Source organism: Astatotilapia calliptera, chromosome 1 (assembly GCF_964374335.1).
Source record: "Astatotilapia calliptera chromosome 1, fAstCal68.1, whole genome shotgun sequence".
Lineage (NCBI taxonomy): Eukaryota > Metazoa > Chordata > Actinopteri > Cichliformes > Cichlidae > Astatotilapia > Astatotilapia calliptera.
The window spans coordinates 13039269-13064349 of NC_137422.1; the positions used below are offsets into that span (position 1 = coordinate 13039269).

At 41.5% G+C, this 25081-nt stretch overlaps 1 protein-coding gene across 1 annotated transcript in view; it reads right to left on the reverse strand.

The window, feature by feature from the left end:
• The window catches only part of smad3a (SMAD family member 3a), a 33923-nt gene extending 13226 nt beyond the window's left edge, over window positions 1-20697 (reverse strand). The window contains exon 1 of the mRNA XM_026163273.2: window positions 19983-20697. Coding sequence (XP_026019058.1) covers window positions 19983-20185 — 203 coding nt within the window. The 5' untranslated portion in view covers window positions 20186-20697. The remainder of the gene's footprint in view (window positions 1-19982) is intronic.
• Window positions 20698-25081: the final 4384 nt, after the last annotated feature.

The window sequence follows — 25081 nt, forward strand, 5'->3', positions numbered from 1 at the left end:
TAATTGGGCGTCGCCGCACACTTTTGTGCGGTTTTATCGGTTGGACGTTACAGCCCCTTCGGTGGCTCATGCTGTCCTTTCTGCTGGGTCTACCACTCACTAAGGATGTGGTGGTCCCGTTCCGGTTCGGTGGCTGCTCTGCGGGGCGTGTATATAGGTCCCATACTTATGTGTTGTACCGAGTGAATCGACTGAAAGGGAACGATTAGTTATGTCTATAACTTCTGTTCCCTGAAGGAGAGGAACGAGGTACAACACAGGGTGGCCCCACTGAGCAGTTGGCTCGGTGAAGAGCGGCTATCGAACTGAGGGATGACGGTGATGGCAGCGGCTATATGTGCGGGCGGGGCCTTGCGCGTGTCATCACACGTCATCTGCCGTAAAGGCGTGAATAAAGGTTTCTTCAGCCAGGACACGCGAGGGCGTGATATCCCATACTTATGTGTTGTACCTCGTTCCTCTCCTTCAGGGAACAGAAGTTATAGACATAACTAATCGTTATAATGTATAATAATATATCAGCCACAGTAATAACTTCAACCAGGAAAAGGGTATATGACTTTATACTGCAGTAATTACAAGTGACATCACCTATGTATAGGCAGGCATTAACTAATAGTCAGTTGAAGTTATTTGATTTATAGTATATATGTGCTGAACAATGTCTCAGTGACATGGACATTGTGAGTCCATGGACACGGTTTATAAACAGTTACAAAAGCAACAGTTTATAAACCAGAAAGAAAAAAGGAGTGAAGTAATAAAAGTCAGGACAAGAAGAAAATGTCAAGCAGGCTTTTAGTCATTACTGAGAGACATAATGAAAAACTTAGAATTAAACTATGAGCTGGCATGCTATGTCTTTTGTGAAAAAACACTAGTGCTCACATCTGGCCAATAAGCATGCCGAACATTTTCAGGCGGTCTGTAGTGACACATTTTGGTTTGCTTGGAGTCCACTTGGAATTTTCTTGTGTGAAAACAAACCAAATCATAAGGAAAAGCTACAAGTTCACAAACTCATCAACTGATTAAAACCAGAGTAAACAAACTATAGCTGTGAAAACACCCTTAATATAACTTTTAACACTGGCTTCTACTCTATATTTAAAGTGCGCATGGCTTTTGGTGTAGGAATAACACTTTTTTATGGCTCTACGTCATCCTGATTTAGCACCCTGAAGTTAAAAGACTGGATGATACAATGTTGTATAAACTAACCAGTTTTATTTAGACGTGTAACATAGATTTTCCTACTGCTATAGACAGTGCAATTGCTGATTTGTGTTGAGATGATGATCTTGTGGTTGTTACATGTGCCACTAAATAACTTTTCTCCCAGCACTGACCACCAGTAGGAGGCATCCTACCAGAGGCCCATACCACCTCAACTGGGTTCTTTTAATGTGGAGGAGCAGCTGTTTTACGCTGAGCCGAATGACCGAGCTCTTCAATGGGTCACTAAGGGAGAGCCCTGCCACCTTTAAAGGACACCCATTTCTGAAGCTTGGATCCACGACCTTGTTCTTTCAGTTACTAAGAGCTTGTGACCACAGTTGAGGCATAGACTGACCAGTAAATCAACAGGTTCATTTTTATGCTCATCTTTCTCTTCACCATAACGAAACTGATACAGCATCGCTCCAATCTTTCTGTCAGTCTCAAGCACCACTCTCCCCTCTTTTGTGAACAAGACCCTAAGATACCCCAACTCCTCCATCTGTAGTAGTAACTCATCCCTGACCTGGAGTGGGCACATATGTACTAGAAATGTGTAATCACAACTTACATTCACAGAGGCCGGAGAAAGAGATTCATATTGAACTCTCCTCTGCTCAATAAGACACAGGGCAAATCAGCCTGGATAACCAGGACAATTATCTCCCACCTAGGCCCGAGACCTCTCATTTAAAAATGCACGATTTGTTGACAGGAGCCTCAACACCTCCCAACCAAGAACTGAAATCAGATGCAGATCAAAGTTTGTGCCAAGTCCATCCTGGTCTAAGTTGACCTCCTACTCAAGCATACTCAAGCACTGGGGAATTTTTTTTCCTAATACAGAAGCTACAACTGTTTAGTTAGTAACTGAAATGTATGAACCTACTACTGCTGCCAGCTGTTTTACAAATACATACAAATACACCTCAAAGAAAAATGAAGCAAGAGATTTAAAAGAGTAATACTAAACCATATCTGGCAGTAGTTGTGAGTTGATGCTGTTTCACTTGTCAAGTTTCTGCCCACCTACACTGCCAGTCAAAAGCTTTGATTACTGCTTTGCACACTCTTGGCATTCTCTCGATGAGCTTCATGAGGTAGTCACCTGAAATGGCTGATTGGTTCTGGCCATAACAGGGATTCTTGCACTTGTCAAATAGGGCTGTCAGCTGTTTACCAACCTGACTTCTGCACAACACACAACTGATGTTCCCAACTCCATTAAGAAGGCAAGAAATTCCACAAATAAACCCTGACAAGGCACACCTGTGAAGTGAAAACCCATTTCAGGTGACTACATCATGAAGGTCATTGAGAGTCCGCCAAAGGTTTGCAGCACTGTCAACAAAGCAAAGGGCTGCTACTTTGAAGATATAAAATATACGGCATTTTTAGAGTTAATCAATTTTTTCTTTGCTACATAATTCCATATATCTTGCTTAATACATTTGGTGTCTTTAGTACGCATCTATAATGTAGAAACTAATAAAAAGAAATAAAAAAAACATTAAATGAGAAGGCGTGTCCAGACTTTTGACTGATAGTGTATATCCACTAATCACGTTAGTTTGCATCAATCTTTGCTACCCATCAACAACATTAACTGAGACTTGATGCCCTCTTGCTGTTACAGGCTGTAAATTAAGAAATAAACTCCCCAGTGTTTTTTCTCTTTGCCACAAACAGTCTATGCAGAGCTGCACCTCAGCCAAACACCACACTCACCACATCATTATAGTCCATTACATCATAAATGATTATATCTATGTCTAACATCAATTTCCACATAAAAGAAAGTAATTTCTTTGTCACCTGATCTGCTGTTTAATTACCAAATTAATCAGTGAATTACTTATATGGGCACAGCTCTCACTATCTCTATTACTACACCAGAGAGTTTATCACCCAGTTTCTGCATGAAGAGTAAGTCAGATAGGTTATACATGTGGGAGAGCACCAAATCACAGTCAGTGTACTTCAAACTGTGATGAATCATTTAGTCCACGATAGCTACTGAGCTCAACTCTGTGGTTCTCAACCCTTTCGCTTCTTCTAAACCCGGAACAAAAAGCTCACATTCCACAGTTTTTATATAAATTATTAACAATAAACAAGGGATCCAGGTTGAATTTTACTTGAACAAAGGTCAGCGAATAGGATCAGCAAACTCTTCTTTAGCAGATGAACAACTGAGGGTAAACAAGCATTAGATCATTACTCTGCACTGCTGACAGGCAAGGTCAACTAACTCTCCTACAAAGGTGTTTGTATGATTTAAACGTAAACCAACGCTATCAGCAATAGACAGTATTGCGTATGAGACAAGTCAAGACACATTATATCCTGCTCAATGAGAGTGACTCACTTCAGAGATTTACGATGGCCCACTGAATGAGACAAATGAGAAACCCTGCTCTGACAGCAAAAACCACTCCTGTGAAACCATCAAGCCTCAGTTTGTTGTTTAGTGGCAGTAGTAGCTCTATTTAAACAGCCAACCTCAGATATTGAAGAAAAAAAAAAATGATCTGGACCTCAAAATACTCCAGACATGAGGCAGGAGGTAGCTGAGGGGAGAATAATCATGACCCCAAATTCCCAGCTGGGCTGACCTCTGCGTGTGTGTTCCAAACTGAAGATCTGAAGTCCATGGGTGGGGCCTTCAAGACTTTATACAGGACATTTTTCACTCTTCAGCTTCTCTCTACAGGATCAGAAACTAATCAAATCAGCACTGACTGATTTTATCTACAAAACCAAAATGTGAATTGAAAAAGTGAACATGGGCACTTAAAATGAATGAATAGCATTATTGACAGTGAATGCATCCAAAGCTAGGGGAGTCACATTTAACAATATATCACAACATAATTCTATTTTTACAGTATATCCAATACCATAATGCTATAAACCAGGGGTAGGCAACGCCAGGCCTCGAGTGCCGGTGTCCTGCAGGTTTTAGATCTCACCCTGTGTCAACACACCTGAATCAAATGATTAGTTCATTACCAGCCCCCTGGAGAACTTCAAGACATGTTGAGGAGGTAATTTAGCCATTTGAATCAGCTGTGTTTGATCAAGGACACATCTAAAACCTGCAGGACTCCGGCACTTGAGGCCTGGAGTTGCCTACCCCTGAAAAGCCATGATTGATTGGCCTGGTTATCAAGTTCTAGCTCTACAGGTTAATTTGACCTTAAATTTTAAATAAAATTTTGTTAAAAATGGCTAAGATTTCTTAAATCTATCAACTACATTAAGTATTAGATAACTCTTTTTAAAAAATCAAATAAAACCAGTGGGTGTATATTTTGCTGTTACATAACATAATCAAGAAAATCCTCAAATCAGGTTTCTATTGAAGGAAGTACAATGAAAAAATTATAATGGATTTTTGGTTCTTTAAAAAAAAACAAAAACAAAAAAAAAAACAAAAAAAAAAAACATTGGCTGTGTAATAATTCAATTATCTAAAAAGAAAACTAAATTCAGCTGAAAGTTAACTTCAGAGGGGGAGCATTTCCTTCAGCAAGGCCAATCCTGGAGCACAAAATTTAAAATAAAGTGATTCAGATCCATATGTATTCTTCCTTTGCCTACAGTTCGCCTGCCCCAAATATTGCCCCATGAAATCTGGGGCAATATTTGTGTTTTTTCATGCAAGCTGATGTTGATCTCAGAATATAGACCGGAACTGATGTCTAAAAATAAAGGGATAAATAGGTATAGATTTTTGCCAGAGGGGTAAATGTGTCAACATCATTTTGGCTCATGATCCAAAGCTGAGACTGAACATGAGCTTTACATCCATCCAGCATGTATGTTTGCGTGAATGGTAGAGCTCCACAGATGGACACACGTATAGAGAAATGTAAGAACAGAAGGGATATAAAATAATTAAGGTAACTTTACATTTGAAGTATGCATTAATTTAGTATTTGCCAGTGTAGCAAAAGTAGTGAAATAAAAAAAAAATATAAGCAGATGTTAGTGGCTGTGAAGGTTAGTACATACATAAATTTTGAATATGTGCGCTTTTGGCTGACTCAGACAGAGCAGATTGAGCTTCACTAAGCTGGGGAAGGGGGAGGGGGCAAAACAAACACCCTGAGGCATACCCAGTTACGCTCAGAGACACAAACATATACACTGTGTGTGTGTGTCCAGGCTGGCAACAGTCCGAGAAGTGTTGAACACACACACGCCTTCCTTGTGGGCTTAACATGGACTTTTTTTACTCTCTTACTGAAAGCCTTACCTCGCTAAGAAGATGCCAGCACATACAGTTAGAAACTGAAGGCCTTGGAGAAAAAATTGTTCTCATCCAATGCTGGTTATTAACTATGTAACTAAACTTGCATGTTTAACTTTAAAAGTAGAATATTTTCACCATTTTAAGGTGCCTGCAAACACATCACAAAGATCAGGATCAGTCACAGTCTGTCCTTTAAAAGCATGCAAGGGTAGAGGACAAAGTGGGTGATGGATAAAGAAAGGAGGGCTGCAGCTGCACAACAGGTCTGCCAGACCATCTCAACAGCTCAGGGTAGCTCAGAGTGTCTGTGACTGAACCCCTAAACCCCCCCTTTCCTTCTCCTCCGTCTGTCCCACTATCCTGATCTCACAGCCTCCATTGCAGTGCTGAGTGCGGGATGAGGGCGGTGGGGGTGAGGGGCTATTGGGCTGATATGGCCTTTGTGCCTTTCATAAAGTCTGTGGCCAGTCTGTTGAACCCCGACCAACAGGGCTACAATCTGGTGACATTTAGCAGAGGCTGGTGCCTTCCAACAACAACAACAACAACATGTAAAGAGACAAATCATTCACCAATTCTACCTTCGGTTAGACACGACTAACTCAGCAGTCTGTGACCTTTAAATAATTTTTTGTTAGCCCTGTGATGAAGCGAAAAATTGTTTAATTTGCTTTTCCCTGTAGTAGCTGTTTCTGTGCAAGCGTCATCACAGATTAATCCTTCACTATCCCAACAGTTTAAGGATCTGAAACTGCAGAATCACACAGAGTCAACAACATAACACAACTGGGAAAATAAAGTTGGTTACAATCTGGACTGTCTCTGCAACCAACCTCTTTGTAAAGTCTCTTTGTCTTCCTTGGCCAATGCCAGCCGATACGAGGGAGAATGCAGCATTATCTTTTAGATAACTGAAAGAAAATTAAATAATCCACGAAGGATCATCCAGAATAACAAATTTCTAAATTGCTAGTTCACCCGAAACTCTGGCTGATTGGGACCCACACCCAGTTTCACACCTTGGCTCAGACGATTAGATGATCATCAGGGGGTCCTTTGTCCCTCTGTGGGGGGATACTCCCACTAGGTTTATATCTGGGACTCTCCACCATTTGACCTTAGAACTGAAGAAGCTTCTCGGATGAGAGGTGAAACATCTTCAAGTAACTTAAAGAAGTCCAGACGCTTTTCTTTGCAAGCTCCTTTGACTACGATGACCTGGATGACTGAGAACCTTCACAGACATATTGCTAGTTCACTAATATACTTGTTTGAACTACAAGCCCACATGTGCACAATGGTATTCCTTGAGAGTGTGGTTACTAATGTCCTGAAAAACTTATGCCAACTGCTAAAAATACAGCTCACAACATGACCGGGGCAGGCAATATTATAAAGTAAGAAAAGCAGCGATTCTGGATCACTGTAGAGTTTGGAAGAGAAGTTCATGTATAACTGAGATGCCCAGTTTCTCTGCCACCATCTCCACATCAGCAATAATGCAACAACCTCCAGTGTTCACATGGAAGATATTTCAAATTTGGACTGGGATAATTAAGTCCCAATCTCTCCAGTAGTGGATATGCTCTAATCATCCAGATAAACACAATATATGCAACCATGTGAACTGTGTCGACATTAGAGGTATTGCAACACTTCTGCAAAAAGTTTTCCTTATTTTACTTTACATATCCTGATATCATCTGACCCTACTTGCCACATAATACTTTCTGTGGTTGGTTAATCTATTCTGGTTTGCTAAAACAACTGTCAGCTGCAAATTTAAAAAAAAAAAAACTACAGAAACAGATTTCACCATGGTTTTTTTTGTTTTTTTTAAATCAAGACTAAATCTGTTATTAACCTCTGTCTCCCTTCCACAGCATGTCTTTTATCCTGTCTTCCTTCTCTCACCCCAACCGGTCGCAGCAGATGGCCGCCCCTCCCTGAGCCTGGTTCTGCCGGAGGTTTCTTCCTGTTAAAAGGGAGTTTTTCCTTCCCACTGTTGCCAAAGTGCTTGCTCATAGGGGGTCATATGATTGTTGGGTTTTTCTCTGCATCTATGAAGCGCCTTGAGGCGACTTATGTTGTGATTTGGCGCTATATAAATAAAATTGAATTGAATTAAATAGTGTACTTAGTACAGCTGAAATAATAATTTTTTAGTCAACAAATAGAAATGTGTTAGCTAACTAATTTCATAGCTGACCAGTTATTTCAGTTTCAAGCTAAGTCTCTGAACATTCATGGGTTGTAAAGTCTGGTAACTTTCATGTTTTGCAAAGTGGTTTGAGCTACAAAACAAGACATTTTATAGCCTAAACAATTAAGTGAACAATCAGAAATTGCTGTAAATGACCTTTTTCTTGAGTTGAGTTTGTCTTCATCCAAATGCTTTAGTTTACATACATTTAATCACTGATGTCTAAACATATATGGACTTGCAGCAGTCCAGCAGTGATGAGGCTCGGGCGGAAAAACACACAAAGACACACACCAACCTCCCACTCTCTCTGGAAAAGCCATCAGACTTCTCTATTTCTAACAAAGGTGGAGGAAGGAGGAAAGGAGGGGGTGTCTGGCCCATAGGTGATATCATAGGGCTGAAGTGTGCTGGGACCAGTGAAGGAGGGCCTAAAGTGAAATACAAAACCAGCAGACAAACGACTGGCAGGGCTAGACGACAAATAACAGAGTCTGGACTCCAAAAATCTGGGGAGACAATGGAGGACTGGGAGCCATTAGTTTTACTGCAAACAGTCAATGAGCAGAGCAGTATGTCTCTCTCTTTCTGAAGCATGATGATGAATTACAGAGAATATTCCAGATGCAAGTCATCAATAAATTTCTCTCTACAGTCTAGTTGCATTTTTTCGTAGGGAAGGGCAGAGTGTAGGCTGGTTTACCTCTCATGAAAAATTAATGTTTATTCTTAAAAACATACCCCCATGCTGTGTCAGCCTGATATCCCTCAAAGAGAAATTTCCACTATAAAAAAAATTCACAAATTTCACAACTGACCTTAACTTGTTGATTCTTCAGTGGCAAAAATCCAAATGATGATATAATTAAAGCTCAGAACTGGGTAACTAAGATAAATTAAGGTCATTACGGTGCATGTGTGTGCCGTGAACCCTGGATGCTTTCCTCGCCAAAGTTAGAAACCTGTGTGCTCGAATTCATACATGTCAGAATTGTTTAAAAGATGCTGGATATTTGTCTGTTATCCTGACTGCTTATTCTTTATTAGGCTTTCGATTAGAATTCATTGTAAGATGGCGAAAGATGTACCCTTAGGCCCCCTCCTCGATTCAGAGATGGTCTTTCCCTTTTCACGTAAATGGCCTCCTTGACTCCGTGCTCAAACCAGCGTTCCTCCCTGTCCAAGATGTGTACATCCTCATCCTTGAAAGAGTGTCCGCTGGCCTGTAGATGTAAACAGACTGCAGAGTCCTGGCCTGACGAGGTAGCTCTTCTGTGTTGTGCCATCCGCTTCGCCAGAGGTTGTTTGGTTTCCCCGATGTATAAATCCTGGCAATCCTCTTGGCACTTAACAGCGTACACTATGTTACTCAGTTTGTGTCGGGGGATCCGATCCTTGGGGTGGACCAGTTTTTGGCGCAGCGTGTTTTGGGGGTTTAAAAGCCACAGAGACTTTTAGAAAAAATGCGTCTCAACTGCTCTGATACTCCTGATACATACAGGATCACTACAGGTTTTCGCTTGGGCAGCGGTTGTCCTTCTCTCCTGGATCGGCTGGAGCTTTCTTTAGGTGCCTTTCCAGCTTTGACAAAAGTCCAGCTGGGATAACCACATTTACTCAGGGCCTTCTTGATGTGGTGTTCTTCTGCCTCCCTGGCCGCTGTGTCAGTGGGGATGGTGTTCGCTCTGTATTGTAGCGTCGTAATGACACCCAGTTTGTACGCCAGTGGATGATGAGAGTCAAACCTTAGATACCGATCCGTATGTGTAGGTTTACGGTACACATCAGCTTTTAGATGTCCCCCATTACTGATGGAAATCTCACAGTCTAAGAAGGCTAACCTGCCACTTTTCATATCCTCCCTGGTGAATTTGATGCGTAGATTTGATTTTCACCCAGGTGTCATCCACATATCTGAACCAATGGCTTGGTGGTGTTCCAGGGTAGGATAGCAAAGCCCTCTTTCCCACTTCTTCCATGTACAAATTGGCCACAATGGGTGAAACTGGGGAGCCCATGGCACACTCATGTTTCTGCCTGTAGAACTGACCCTTGTATGTGAAGTAGGTGAAATGAAGACACAGTTCCAAAAGCAAACACACTTGGTCGATGCTGAGAGTGGTCCTGTTGCTGAGGTTGGTGTCATCCTGTAATCTCTTACAGACTACCTCCAACGCTTCCGTGACTGTGATGCAAGTGAAGAGAGATGTAACGTCGTACAAGACCATGGTTTCATCTGCCTCCATGATGACATCTCTCACCTTCTCAACAAAATCCAGGTTGTTCTGGATTTGGTGTTCAGAGCTGCCCACCAGCGGGTTGAGGATGGAAGGCAGAAACTTGGAGATGTTATAGGTGACAGAGTCGATCATGCAGACAGTCGGTCTTAAAGGTGCACCCTGTTTATGTATTTTCAGTAAACCATACAGACTTGGTGTGGACTCCCCTGGGTATCCGGTTGTTCAGTGATGACGCGACGAATCTTACTTCCGGGTCTAAAGTAGTCTGGTTTAATATGGCTTTTGTGTTGTTAACATGTTTAATGTTATGTATTTTCTTCTATTTAATCTCAAAAAGCTCCTAAAACAGTCAGTGATCACTGTTGACCTCCCTCGGCTTTTATTACCGCTAATCATTTATTTAAGCTCAGTTTTTAAAACCTTGGGATGTAACTACAGCCCAGCCCATGCAGCAGTATATGAATGACTAACCTCGTATTGTGGATGGATTATCTCAGTTGTTCTCCTGGCTGAAGTTTGGTCCTTTTAAAGCATCCTGCCATGCGATTACATTTGTTCCTGACCACCGAGAACACTCACAGTAACTTTTATCGAATGGAAAAAAAGTTAGCTTGTTTATATTATGCTAACATTATGCTGTGTCGCTAGCAGTCACGTAGCACATCATTATATACCAGCTAGCCCAACTTCAGTAACCCTACAAACGTCACTGCTGTTTAGTTTTCTGTCTTCATTTATGCTGGAAGTGATAACAGAGCTGTACGTTTTAATTTGTTTCCAAAACCCCGCAGTCAGGACATGCTATATTGTATTTAGATAGAACGCTGATCATTTTATTAAAGATGAAAGACTTTAGACAGTTTTTCGACTCTCAGTAATGCCATAGTGATCGTTTGATATATGGACCTGCAGCGGAGTTTAGACCCAGACACGGCTAGTGACGTCAGACTGAACAACCGGATAGCCTGTGGTATGAGGTCCGGTCAATAGCCTTGTCTTGTTCCAACTGCTTCAGATAGTCTATCACCCTCTTCCTGTAGCCACTTCCTGGGTCTCGTTTCAGGGGCTCATAAGTATTTTCATCACTGAGTAGTGACAAAATTTTCTCATGATAGTCTTTCTGGTTTAGCAATACTGTGCACCTACCCTTGTCTGCCGGAAGGATGATAATGTTGTTGTCATCACTAAGTGATGTGAGTGCCTTCCTCTCCTCCATGGTGATGTTGGATGCTGGGGGCTTTGCATTGCTGAGACAGGCCGAAACTTTCCATAGTTGCTCTGCTTCCACTTCTGCAATATTGTTGTTGCAAATTGCTGTTTCTGTGGCTGTGATCAGCTCCACTAGCGGGATTTGTCTCAGTGTGACAGCAAAATTCCCTTTAGCAAGGATGTTTTGTCTCTGTTTGGGTGAGCTGTCTGTCAGACAAATTCTTCACCCACACAGAAGAGCTACCTCGTCAGGCCAGGACTCTGCAGTCTATTTACACCTACAGGCCAGTGGACACTATTTCAAGGATGAGGATGTACACATCTTGGACAGGGAGGAACGCTGGTTTGAGCGCGGAGTCAAGGAGGCCATTTATGTGAAAAGGGAAAGTCCATCTCTGAATCGAGGAGGGGCCCTAAGGGTACATCTTTCGCCATCTCACAATGCTGTGATTGCAGCCATTCCCCAACTCTCTGTGAATGGTACTCATGGCCATTGATCAGTGGGTTTTGGTCAGTGGTTGTTGATCAATGGTCATGAGAATTTGCATAATTAAGATTAAGGAACTGACCTCCCAGCCCATTGTTCCTTCAGTGGACTGGTTTCAGTCATTATGCAAATGTACTGTTTATAAGATTGGGGAAAACTGCAGTCAGCTGAGACTGAAGAAGTCACTTGGATGAGTGACGAAACATTTCTCCCACAAAACGCTACAGATGAACAGAACCAACTTTTGGAGATTTACTTTCCTGGATGATTGAGAATGCATCAAGACATATAATCATTTCCCAACACTTGGTACAATTATAGCATAATATATCCATCTAGACACACGATACAATATCTAAAGCATTTCTTATCATGTTTCTGCCCAAAGTTTCTCGTGTCACTATTTCAGGTGTCATTGACAGTAAAGTGTAAGAAGACCTCACAGTCACCGCTTATCGTGATAAAATGTTTCAGCCTATCAAACCTTACAAATTGTGGCCCTGTGGCCAAGAAAGACTCATGTTTCTTTCCTGTTTCTTGTGTTTTCAGCAAGTCCTGAACGACTATGGCAACTTCAGTAAGAAACACTTATCACACAACCTCCTTGAAAAGTCATTGCGTAATTTCTGTATTTTATGACTTTCACCTGTACTTCCTCTCCCTGCTTAAAAACCCCTACTCCTTCCAATCAGCTGACCTTCCCCCACATACCCAGCTTTACCCTAGCACCTGAAGCAGCAGCAGCGGCAGCAGTGGTGGTGGCAGTGGCCAGTGGAGCACAAAGGCGCATTTGTTGTCTGGAGAACACGTCTGTGTGTGTGTGTGTGTTTCTGCATGTGCACTCCCCCGCAGATAGTGAGACAGGCTAGGGCCAAGTCGAGGCAGAGCTGTGTCTCTAACCCTTCCACCCGTGGTGCAAGCCACAAACCAAACAGCAGCCCACACCCTCCTCAAGGCCCCAGCAGTCTGAAAGAGCATTCCTCTAAGCTGACTAACTACATGCACACACGCACACAGAGTCATGTACAATGGCATAAATATATTTATATCTATTAACGTATGGTTAAGTAGCCTGAATTCTACAGTCAGTATTCTGTTTATTTCCTTTGAAGGAACAGAAAACAGAAGCACGATGAACACCAAGCTTCAGGCATGGCATATACACTAGACTTATAATTGATCAGGATCTTAAATAAATTCTGTTATTGTTTGTACAACCAATGATACCCTCAACAAAAATGCAACAATATTAGGATGACATCACCATGTGACTTAACTAAGAAATTACTGTCCAACAGTAGCGAGGACACTAAACTCTTTTGTTTTTAAGGTCCAAACAAAGTAAGCACAACAACACAGTTACTACTGTCTACAAACAGACTTCAGTCATGACTCACAGCAGCAATCCCTTTCAGTCAAGTAAATCAAACAATGACAGGAATCCTGAACCCAATCCTGAAGAAGCAGACTTGTCACTGTCATTAGAGACGCCAACCACACACAGACAGACAACACACATAAACTCTCTGTGACCCGTCTTGAACAGAGTCCTGTTGAACAACACTGTCTCGGGTGACCCAGGTGTGATACTTGACATGAAAGTGAATGACAAAGTGTGTGTGCTCATTTAACAAAGTGATGACGCATTTTGTTAAATCACACCTACAATATCAATCTAATGTTTTACATTCATTTGTCATTTTAGCTTTCAGCTTCCTACCTTGAAAACTTGGTGTTCTTCATTCTCATAACTTTCTAAAAAGTTTGATTTCCTTGAGGCGGGGTTGGATTTTTAATTGCATAAAAAAAGATGAACTTCTTACAGTTCTGAAATTATACAAACCACACAGTTGATTTGATTATGTGAGAATATAAGTAGTTAAATAAACAGAAAATTACAAAATTATTATTTGAGAACGAGAGGAATCAGAACGGAACTACCAAAACAAAAGTTTAGCAGGCACAAACCTCTGTGGGTGCTTTCACACTCATGCCCTTTAGTTAGGGTTTCCCCTGTGCTGCGATTTCATTGAGCAGGCAATCACACTAAAGTGCAGAATAGAACAACCAGAACCTTCATAAGAGGCTCAAGTCCATTCAGCTTTAGTTATTTTAGCTGTCTTACTTAATCCAGTCCCAAAGAACTCTGGACAGGTTGTTTGTAGGAGGGAAAAATGTACTGCACAATTCTGTAGCCTGGCGTGCTTTGTATTCTGGAAGGTAGCTGTGCACTCAAACTTTTATTATGAAGCAACATACTGACTGCTAATTTCATGAAAAGATCTCCCTGGTTCTGCTCAGGTGTCTGGCAGCTCCATATCATCTTTGCAAAGTGTGCAGCAGTAAAGTTGTTTAAGACACGTCCATAAAGTGCTTTTAGCACGCTTCTAGAGTAGTTTTACCTGCTCTGCTCATATAATTAGCACAAGAATGAGCAAATACCAGCTCTGTTGTTGTTTCACTTTAAAACTGCACCACATCTCTCTCTAACAGACAAGATCCCAAACCACGAAGGCTCATTATGTTTTCACTTTTGTGCTCCCACCTCAGACACATCGGACTGATCATCAACATGCTTGCTCCTCTGTAGTGACACTGGCCTACGCTTACAAAATCACCAGATGATTTGAATGAGACAAAATTAACTCTGAATATGACAACAGCACAATGACATGACAGGGCCGAGGTGCACACTGTATGAGTTTGGCAGTGTGTGTCAGTGTGCATTTAATGAAGTCTAGTCTGTCATCCAGACACATGCAGACATCTCTTTTGATGTTCAAATGCTGTCTAGAAGGTAAACAAACCAGTTCTATTTCATCTATTAGCCGGTATATTTTTTTTGTGTGTGTGTGTGTGTGTGAGAATCCCACTAACCACTGTCTCCCTCTGATAAGCCTGAGAATTCAAGACGCTGCAGCTTGCCAAAGAGACTGCTTCCTCAGTGTCTTTCATCTCAACCCTTGACTTTCTGTTACCTTCTACTTTTATACTTTTCTCATTTGTCAACTGTGTTTTTGGTCACCCATTAATGTCTCATCTTCCCTCATTAAAGCACATTTTCCCCATTATAACAACAACTTCCTTGCAACACTGGGAATTCCATACTTCTCTTCTGCACTTTTTTTCCCTCTACATCTCTCTTTCAGTGCAAGTGTCCACAGCTTTTATAATGAGGCAAAAAATAAATACTGCTTTAATTCTATTGACTAACCGGAAGGACTATTAACCAAAAGTAGCAAATATAAAAAGACACCAAGTATACAGCAAAAGTAAATCTGTTTGTTTTCAGTCTACATTTCAGGATTAAATTCTGCTGATGTGGATCACAAAGCCATCTTTACATAACTGCTGCACACTGATAAGGTGGAAAACATGATGGTCTGACAAAAGTCAACAAAATGAATTTCCTTAATCAAGAACTGTATTGTTGAAGTACTTTCAACAGTGATGTATAAAGAAACAGCAGTGTGGATGCAGTCCTTCTCACTCTTGGTCCAGTCCCTGTCTTTCTCATTTTATCCCATCTTTTACATCTGAACTTGAAGATCCTACACTCCCTCCTGCCCCAACATGCAGTGTGAATCAGACTGTAACCTTAGTGCCAGGAGAGATGTGTGTACATAAGACAAACCCTCTCACCACCCCTTGCACAAAGTCAGAGAAAATTAAGATAAAAGGTGAGGAATCCACTTCCCCAGGCTCTGTGAATATAAAACTCACTGTCCACAGTACACGTATCACACATGATATTAAGATAATGGAAAATGTCTCAATGTCTTTTTGATGCCAGTGTGCAACTGTTGGAACTCATTAACCCCAAATATATATTTTTAAGCACACACACAGAAGACGCAACTTTGATGAGTGTGTCTTTCTAAGGAATATTTAACTCCCATTAAGTTTTGTCATTGAAAAGTTACCTCTGTTCACACATGACAGACCCTATATGCACAGGTGCATGATTGTGTCATAATTATTAAACATTTGGCACAAACAACTAGACAACAGATTGAGTTAGTGTGATGTTGTCTACCTATTGTCACAACAACTATCATACACAAAGTACAATCAGGTCAAAAGCAGCACAGTATCTTCTACAAGTTTTGTTTGTGATTAGTTCACACATTATACTGTACTTACAGGAACTACTGATTCCTCCAATGACAACTTGTATAATTGGTCATTTCAAAAAACTTCAAGCCGATATCTGATTCCAGCTTCCCAAAAACCAACACTTTTTGTCTTAATTTCATTTATTTTATTATAATCTATATGCTATACGCTTCTAAACAAAACCTATCTGAAAGTGTCAACTCGGACTGCACAAACAAAGTGTATCTTTGTTATTTCTATCATTTTAAAAATCATCTTAATTACTTGAGTAACCAAAACATTAAGAGATTGATCAACACGGCAACAGTTATTAGTGGTTGCCCTAACTGACAGTCACACATTAGTATTTACAGAAGACAGTCCATCTCTAAGGTCTGTCTCAGAGATCCTCCTATTCACAACAGCAAAAATGGTGTGTGGTGAAGGTCAACTGTTTGCTTGTAGACTAATCTATGCAATCCATAAAAAACACAAATTAAACAAATTAAAAAAAAAGGACGCTGTAGTAATAATAAATTTCAAAGTAACAGCTAGTTTAGGGTATGGAATTATATACATTGGTGTTCTCTAGTTTATGAATGGATTCCCAGTCATAGATGACAAGAACAGAGTTTTCTATACTTCACCATGATTTATGCAAAGTAGCCTGTGAGTGTGTAGTACCATAGTTAGACCCCCTGTCCTCATCACATCTGTTTTGTTTTGTTTTTTTTTTGCAACCAAGATAGCAATGAAGGAAACACTCAAAAGGCTTCAAAAAGGGTTTAAAGCAACCAATAGGTGACCTTATGGTAGCAATGTCCTTTTTTATACCTTCTATAAATATATATCTCTAAAGGAGGTACAGGAAGAGATTATATTGTTTTTAATCAATATGGCATTTTTTGTTACACTGTTTGCAACTGTTTGACTTGCTCAACCACTGCCTCCCAATTACCTGCACCTAAAATTCAACCTCAAAAACTTTAAGTTTAAATGTTTACACTAAGTTTGACTGTGTGGCAATGGTTGACAAAGTTTTTTCATTTGGGGGGGGGGGGGGGGGGGTGAAATGTGGTAGTGTCTCCCAAAACAGTTACAAAACAAGTCACTTCTCTGAACAGAAAACCACTCAAGAATGGACACCACTATGGTTGGAGTTTGAGAGAAAAAAACGTGACCTGGTTAGGGTTGGCAAAAGGTCAGGGATTTAGGTTAAAATGTGAAATGTAATAGTTTGCTTTAAAAATGTGGTCTGGGTAAAGTAACTACTTCCTTAAGGCTAAAAAGCCTACGTAATCTTGGTTGACGTTAGGAAACAATCATGGCCATAACTCAGGAAAAGAAAAAAGAAAAACGACATTTACTACGCTTAGGAAACAGGAAGCATACGTACATGTTTGGTCTCAAAGCCTGAGGTTTTGTTGACCTATCCAACCAACCTGACCTCCTCCCAATACTGACTTTGTAACTATATTTAACTCTGCTCCCAGTTTATCCTGGTATAACGGAAACACAACTTGGCTCCTGTTTATAGATACAGGTCTTGGTAAACAACAGGACACACATCTGTTAGTCATCTTGTCACACTCACACAGCAGGCTGTCACACTACACATCCTTCCCTCATGCATTAGAAACTCATAGTGGCTTGACGCACTTTACACACTAGTGTTTTCGGCTAACCCAAGTTTACAGCTCACAGGAAGACAGGACTTTAATAGGGCCAATGGAGAAAAGAAGAGGGTAGGTCAGTACCACAGCTGCTCGTTGCTGAATGAGTCAGGCTTGAACTTGGACAGAGGTTTAAACTTTTACTTACGTCTTAAATGAGTAAAGCTGCTCATTGTCAAAAACCACTAAAAGGCAAGTAGAGCAATGGCACTCTCTGAGTAACAGTCAAAGCCTGCAATACTTTGTTTTGACCTCAACTGGGAACATGACTAATGTTTTTTTCATAAGATAAAGGCACACCTACACCTACATGCAGCCCCACTGACCACGTCAATGACCTCCAACCCAAAAATAACTTAACCACCAAACTCACCAAGCTGTTATACAGTTTCCACAGATAGTCCTGTAATTGTGTGCTAGTGTTATCTAGCAGATTGCAGCCATTCAAAAACAACTAGTCTTTCCCAAAGCTCCCCAGCTGATTCGAAGATTCATCTGACAGACCAAACTCACATACACAAAAAGAAATAAGTGTGCTTGACACGACAGGAAAAAAAAATAGCCTTGAGATTTCAATATAATATTCTGTCACTTGGCCCGCTGAGATCTGATCCTTTCTTTCCCCATAACTCTATCTCAATGTACACCACTGAGATGTGATATAATTTTCCTGCTATTCCCCCACCATATACAACTATTGATTCAATCAATATACACAGAGCCCGCTTCCTTCGACTCAGCATCACTGCAAACCACCATTAAGACGGGTAGCAATGAGCTTGAACAGGGAGTTCATGTGTCAGAGAGATAGAAGCTGACCTCCCTGTGGACAGGCCTGAACATGCAAGCAGCTGCTGTCAGCAAGCCAAAACGTGGGGGAATTAATAGAAACAGCAGCTCTCCAGGGACTCTGTTAGCCAACACTGACAGCCAGCTCTGATCTGGGGTCATCTTAATGCACTCCACCTCTTCCCTTCTGCATTAGTGGTGGGAAATATGAAACCTGGATCATGACAAACATTATTTAACTTTCTGGGTAGGCTTAATTCTAAACGCTGGCCCAGGCCTGTACAAGCCGTGATATGCACACTTGTGGCAATGAAGAATGTGGGAGTGCCCCACTGAGGCTCAATTTTCATCTGACAGTATGCTATTAAATCTGAATAGCCCACAAACACTAGTGAGATTTTGCAGATGCAAGCAAAGGTCTGGAGAGTTTAGTTGTAAAAGTGGAGAAAGCAGAAGAAGTAAAATACATGTGAGCACACACTGTACTTTTAATACAAGTTCCACCTGTCCATCCATCCATTTTCTTTCGCTGCAGTTGGACCTGGTTAAAACTAATTCAATTTGATATGACATCTCCAAAGCAAAATGTATCATGTTCAGTTTTTAGAACTGTTATAGGGACGTGTAACAGGCTCTTTATAGCTATTTTGGAGGCTGCAGACTACTCGCTTCTTCTGCACAACAGACTGGAGGCATTCTCCATCTGTAGATACTGACAAAGCTTTTTATTACTGACACGGGTGTTAATTATATGCCAAGTATCTTATCTTAAAGGGATGCCCCTTAAAAACCACATCACGTAAGCTGACACATGTGAGTATGCAAAATGACTCAAATTGATTATCCATGTAACGGACAAGAACTTTCAAGTTGACGAATCAGTTAATCTCTGCTCATTGGGTGGATTAAGGTGTACTAAAACAACCGGCAACTGAGAGTTACTTGAAAAATCAACACTGCAGTAATACCACACATACATTTTAAAGAGTGGCAGGGGTAAAATCCATGATTTGTGTTTACATTGTGCACCTCAGAGGCTTTTACAAGCACAGCCTCTCATCGAGGGAGGAGAATGACTGCTCAGGAGAGAAGTGACTCACAGAAGCTACCAGCTGTGATTTACTGACAAATGCCACTGTTGGTTATTTGTTCTAAATAATGTGTTGATGGACAAATGGCTGTGCAGACTGAGAGCAAGAAGAAGCCAGCTCCACGGGCTCGCCTACGCACTAAGAACGCTAGAAAGCGTCCCAGATTAAGGCCAAGTTATATAACTTGGACTCCATTAATGCTTTTGCACTGCATGTGCTCTGCTGGCTAGTTAATGCATGGACTGTACCCTTTTTATTCTCAGCAAAACACCCTCAGCTGAATGCTGATGTGATAATAAGAAAGTGCTGAAGGCTGCTCGCTTAAAGTGAAGTGTGCACACGATGACAGCATGATGCCCCAGCAGCTCGCCACCGAGATGTTTCAGACATGATCTGCTAGCTCTGCTCATGGTCCAACGCTAGCTCGTTAAGCAGCACCTTAGCCACCATGTTGCTGCACAATAAACACGTAAAGGAAATCAACAGTTTGAAATATTGACGCCAGAAAGGAAGTGGAAATGTCAACTTCTCAAGTCGAGCAATGATGCCATACATGTGCAAGGCGCCGAGGATGACAGAAACCAGGGAAGAAACCTTTTTGAGTTTTCTGTAACAAAGCTGTAATGAAATCAGATGAAGTAATAACCCCCCGGGGAAGCTACTAAGTGTACAGCTAGCTAGGATGCTGATTTCACGGTCAACGCTCAAACTCTCCTTACCGCGGTATAGTGATGCATTTCGTGTTGATATTCTGGGTGGTGATGGCTTTCTCCAGTTCGTCCAGTTGTCCCGTCTTCTTCAGCTTCTTCACCAGGCTCTTCACCGCTTTTTCACACCACTTCTCCTCCTGGCCGTTCTGCTCTCCCTTCTTCCAGCCCAAAAGTCGTTTGACAATGGGGGGAGTGAAAGGCAAAATTGACATCTTTTGAGTTCAGCTGAAGTCAGTCCAGTGTCGAGAAGTCCGTCAGTTTGGAAAAAACACGGAGGAACAATTGTCCCTAAAGCGCTCCGAGTAGTGGAGACGACGGGAGTAAAGACAAACTGCTGCTGTTGTTGTTGTTGTTGTTGTTTTTAATGTCACACAAAACACATCTCGGAGTCGCACCGACCACTTTTAGCGGACTCGCTCCGTCTGTCTCGAGCTCAGCGGTGAACTGTGCACCGGTAGTCTGTTGCGCTGTGGATTTAGTGCTACTCCGCCAGAAAACCTAGTTCCGTCTGCACTCTTTCAGGCCAGAGCTAGTCTAAACACACCTCACTTGACTCACACCCAAAACTGCGTCGCTAGCTCTAAGGCAGAAACGAAAGCGTCGTGATAGGTTTTTTACGTCTCTGAATGCTCTAGCCTTCCACGAGCAAAGTTTTTGGTTAAGTTCAGAGTCATCCGCGGGTGCTGGAGCCTCCGACTGAAGTCTGCTAAGAGTCTGCATCAAATGCAAATGCATGAGCTGCTGCTGAGAGTCTCAATTCAGACTTTAGACTGCACAGCAGACCCATGAAAGGCCAGTGTGAGCAGCTGGCCAAATGTGTTTCGCTGATATTGCGCAATCTCCATCCTTTTCCCTGTTATTGCTGATAAACCTCTACGTGGCTGTGTCTAAATAAGCAGTCACAACAGATCACTTGATTTAGTTATGTAACACTGGGCAGTTTTTGTTCTTTTGCATGTGACTTCACTTCAAAATTTCTGATGAAATTAGGTCCTTGTTTTCCTTCTGTTTTTCTTTTGTTTCAGTAGGCTGTATAGGACAGTGGAGCTGTCTAAATAAAATAAAAAAACGTTGGCTCTGTTGTGTTTCAGTTTGGACTGTGAGACATAATTATAATCAAAAGAGCTGTTCTTTTTAAAAATAAGTGTAGGTTTCCAACTTCAGCTGGAAAACATACTCTATGCTTCTTTTTCCATTTTACTTTTAGAAATCCACATATGCTTAATTGCCTGGCTGTCAGCCACATAACCAAGGTTGCATAAGAATACAGCCGTGCCTATGTTTTTGTTGAATAAAGGCTTGAGGTTTGACATTCAGCATCTCTAGCGCAAAGGGTTTCCAGTAATTGCTACTGGCTTGTTTTGTCTCCAGATGGGTGAATAACTCTGGAGCTGCTGTAAAGATGGAAGGTGATAGGAGTCGTACATGAATGCAAGAGATGAGCCACTAACTTGCCTCAGCTTGTTTTACATGTGAACACAGGAATCAACGAGGTGGCAGTTTGGCTTTGCAGCTTGGCTCAGCTCCACTAAAGCACAAGTACAGCTTGACACATGCACATGTAGGCCTAAACACCTCCACCACACCACCTTTCACACACACTCCCTGTTTCAGTGTCAAGGAGTCAAGTGGCAGATGTACAATGGGCCGTGCAGTGCCGCTGAGCTCACCGCAGAGAGAGTGATAGCGGGACTGTTTAGGGTGTGAAGCTGCCTTTGTTCCTGCAGCTTCAAAAGAAAGACTTTACTGCTTTCAAGCACAGTTTCCAAAGTCGGGTATCTTATTAGCAGGCACTTGAAAGAGTCGTAAAATGTGAACGCTCTGCACAAAGAAGCCGGTGCACTTGCTTGGATTTAGTTTACAAATTTTCTATAGTCACACAGAAGAAGAACTTACACAGCTGGAATTCAAATGGCCCACAGTGGACGCATATATGAGGATAGTGATGGTAGTGAGGTGCCAATATTTGCTCACTGCCTCCACTGACTGTTCAGAATTATACAACTATAGTGGCATTGACCTGCTGTTACCATTTTGGTATGTGTGTACAGGCGCATTGACCTGCATTCAGCCAGCAAGCCCCCTCCTCCACTCCTATGCACAGTGTGAAGTTTGTGCTAAAAATACAGCTGGCTTTAAGCTCAGCAGGACATACCCGTCTCCTTTCATCTATTTTGGTTGCACAGCAGTGTGTATTTTTATATCTGCTACAGGCATGTCAAGGTTTCTTCATACATGATATCTTTGTTAAATGAATTCTCACCCTTGAGCAAAGATTTTCTAAAAAATAAACAAAGGACTTCTCAGATCAATGAATGTGAGGAAACTATCACAAGCACTTAGTGTGAGCAGCTGCTTTGACCTGTAGAGATTAGGTTTTATGTGCAGTCCCAGATATCAACAGCTCCTTGTCTGTAGTAACAATCAAGTCCACAAAAGTGTAAAACACACCACTCTCTCGCTCTGTGGTGGGTTGGCAGGTTGGAGGAGAAGGCTGGAGGAGCGTGTGGCCGTGTGTCACACGCTGAGGCCCCGCGGCCCTCTCGACACCTGTTTACGCCCCCAGGGACACGACCGGCCAAGACAGCTGGTTTGTTTTGGAGAAGTGCAGGCCGAGACGGAGCGGATATGGGGGTGCGGGGCGGGGGGATGGGATTACAGATGGGCCGCAGTAGACAGGCGGGAGGACGGGTGTACGGGTGGGGGTTGGGGGTGGAGTTGTGGGCTTCTGTGAGAAGAATTACTGAGCACAAAAGGAACGTCAGCGAGACTCAATGGGCAGTGGCCACTGCAGTCCGATGGATGATAATGACATTGTGCTGGCAGCAACCTCAGGGGACTTGGTCCAGTGTGTGTGTGTGGGTGTGGGTGGGTCTTTGACGTCATAATGTCCCAGTGGAGAGGCATTCAAACTGTGGGAGTCTGGATGGATGTGATAAGGAAGCAGATGACCAGTTATTAGCCAGTTTTAAAAAGACAGATGCTGAAGATTATCATTTGAACTTAGATGTAAATAACTGCTTAAATACAGTCAGCATCCCCTAGAAAGTTTAATTCATCGCTCATGTGTACCAACCCCAACTACATCTAAAATTATCGCACACTTTTATTTCAGTAAATTAAAAAAATCAATTTAAAAGTTATATATTGGACACAATAAACACAGATCTTTTTCTGTTGGTTATGTTCTGCAGATTTTTGTAACATATACTGTTTAGAGTTTTTTCAGAAGGTCCTGGTTTTGGATAATCACATATAAAATTTTGTATTTGACAGTTGCTACAGATGTTTGAAAAGCAACAAAAATACACAAAAAAATGTAGGTAAATGTCACAAATCCTGCTTAAAAACCCCTCACAGAAGTGTTGCAGCTCGAACGCAATGGATTACTAATAAAACTAGTAAAACCAGACCATGAAATAGAGTGATTGCTCCAAATGTTACATATTTTACTGTTCATAGTTTGTCAAAGGAGATCACTTTATAACAACCCTGTGTATGATTTTACAATAAAATCCACAATTATTATGTCAGAAGATTACACATTTTTAGGTGTTAAAAACGAAATAAATAATTTTAAAAGACAATATTTTACCTGGCCATGAAGATTATACACATCTTTCTCAAACTAAATGCGCAAAATCTACCATTCACCATTGTTTCACCACAGACTCTCAAAGTTTTTTTGGCATGCCCTGCTAGAGAGAAAAAAAACGTATATAATCTTCCAAAAACCTTTTTTTCTGTTATTAAAAATGAAAAAGGAACAATTTTTTAATTTTAGTTTTAAAAATGGTGCAATATTCTTTGACTTCTTTTTTTTTAAATTCCTTCTCCTGATCCGTCACACCAGCTTCTCCCCCTGAGAATCACTAACATATACAAAGTTGGCGTGACTGCCTGCATGTGTTTGTTTGTGCGTGTTTGACATATACCAGTTCATGAGTGAACAGAGCTCAGGGGTGCCATATAAAAGTGTTAACACTGATCCTCTTGGCAATAACAGGACACTGTGTTTTCCCTCTGAGAGAGCCATCAATCGTTCAACAGCTTATGACAGCTCCTCCAGGGATGGTAGAGCGAGCACATGGTGTACCAATCAACACCATAACTATCACGCACACACAGGCAAACCCACACACACCCTTCCACATGCAGTAGGCCCTTCCTTTCTCACTTCACTACTCTATAAATGACAGTTCGTTGTGCCTGCTTGTGCTTTCACTTTTGTATGCAGACCCATCAAAAGTGACTCTGTTTCCACATTGGTATACAGATTGTTTTGTTCCGGCACTTATTTTGTGTGTGACGTCACTCTTTTTACCAGCTCATCTACTCAAACACAGGAAATGGTGTTCGGTCCAAATCCCTTGTGACAGATCTTTTGAAACTTTGTGCTGTTGCGCAAGTCACTCTGCTATGAATAACAGGAAGGCAGCTATTTTTCATCTCAGTCTAATTACCAGTCACTCGGCTAAATCTTCATAGTCAGTCTTCATAAGCATGCCCTTATTGGTTGTTTGCAGTTACTAGAATCACACAATTGCAAGAAAAACTTGAGAGTACATTCTTTTTAAAATATTTGCAGCGTTCAATCTGACTGAACTAACACACAATGCAGGTTAATAAACAATCACACAAGTGAACTCTCGCCAATATAACTCATAGAAAGCGGCAACAACCTCCATTTCCTGTAGCTGCTTATGAGAATTGCACACTGATGATGATTAAATGAGGAAGGTTCATTTTTGCAGAGCTGTTTCAATTCACTATTTCTGCAATGCCTTAATAGAGCAGCTGTCTTCAGGTCCGGCAATAGTATTTTAGTTGGGCTAAGGGGTCAGAATTTAGTCTTGAGTTGATAATTCAAAAACATGCGGGTTTTGTTTTTTGGGGGGACGGGGGGTCATTTACTATGGTTCTCCTCATATACTCCTAAATAAAATCTGGACACAATTTTGAATGTATGCTGATCCGTCCATTGTGTGCAGACCCACTTTTCCTCCAAATAAAGTCATGTTAAACTTTAAACTTGGTCGTAGGACTTTTTTAGTGAGCACGCTTTGTAGTGACACCTTTTTATAACGACACTTCTGCAATCCTAACGT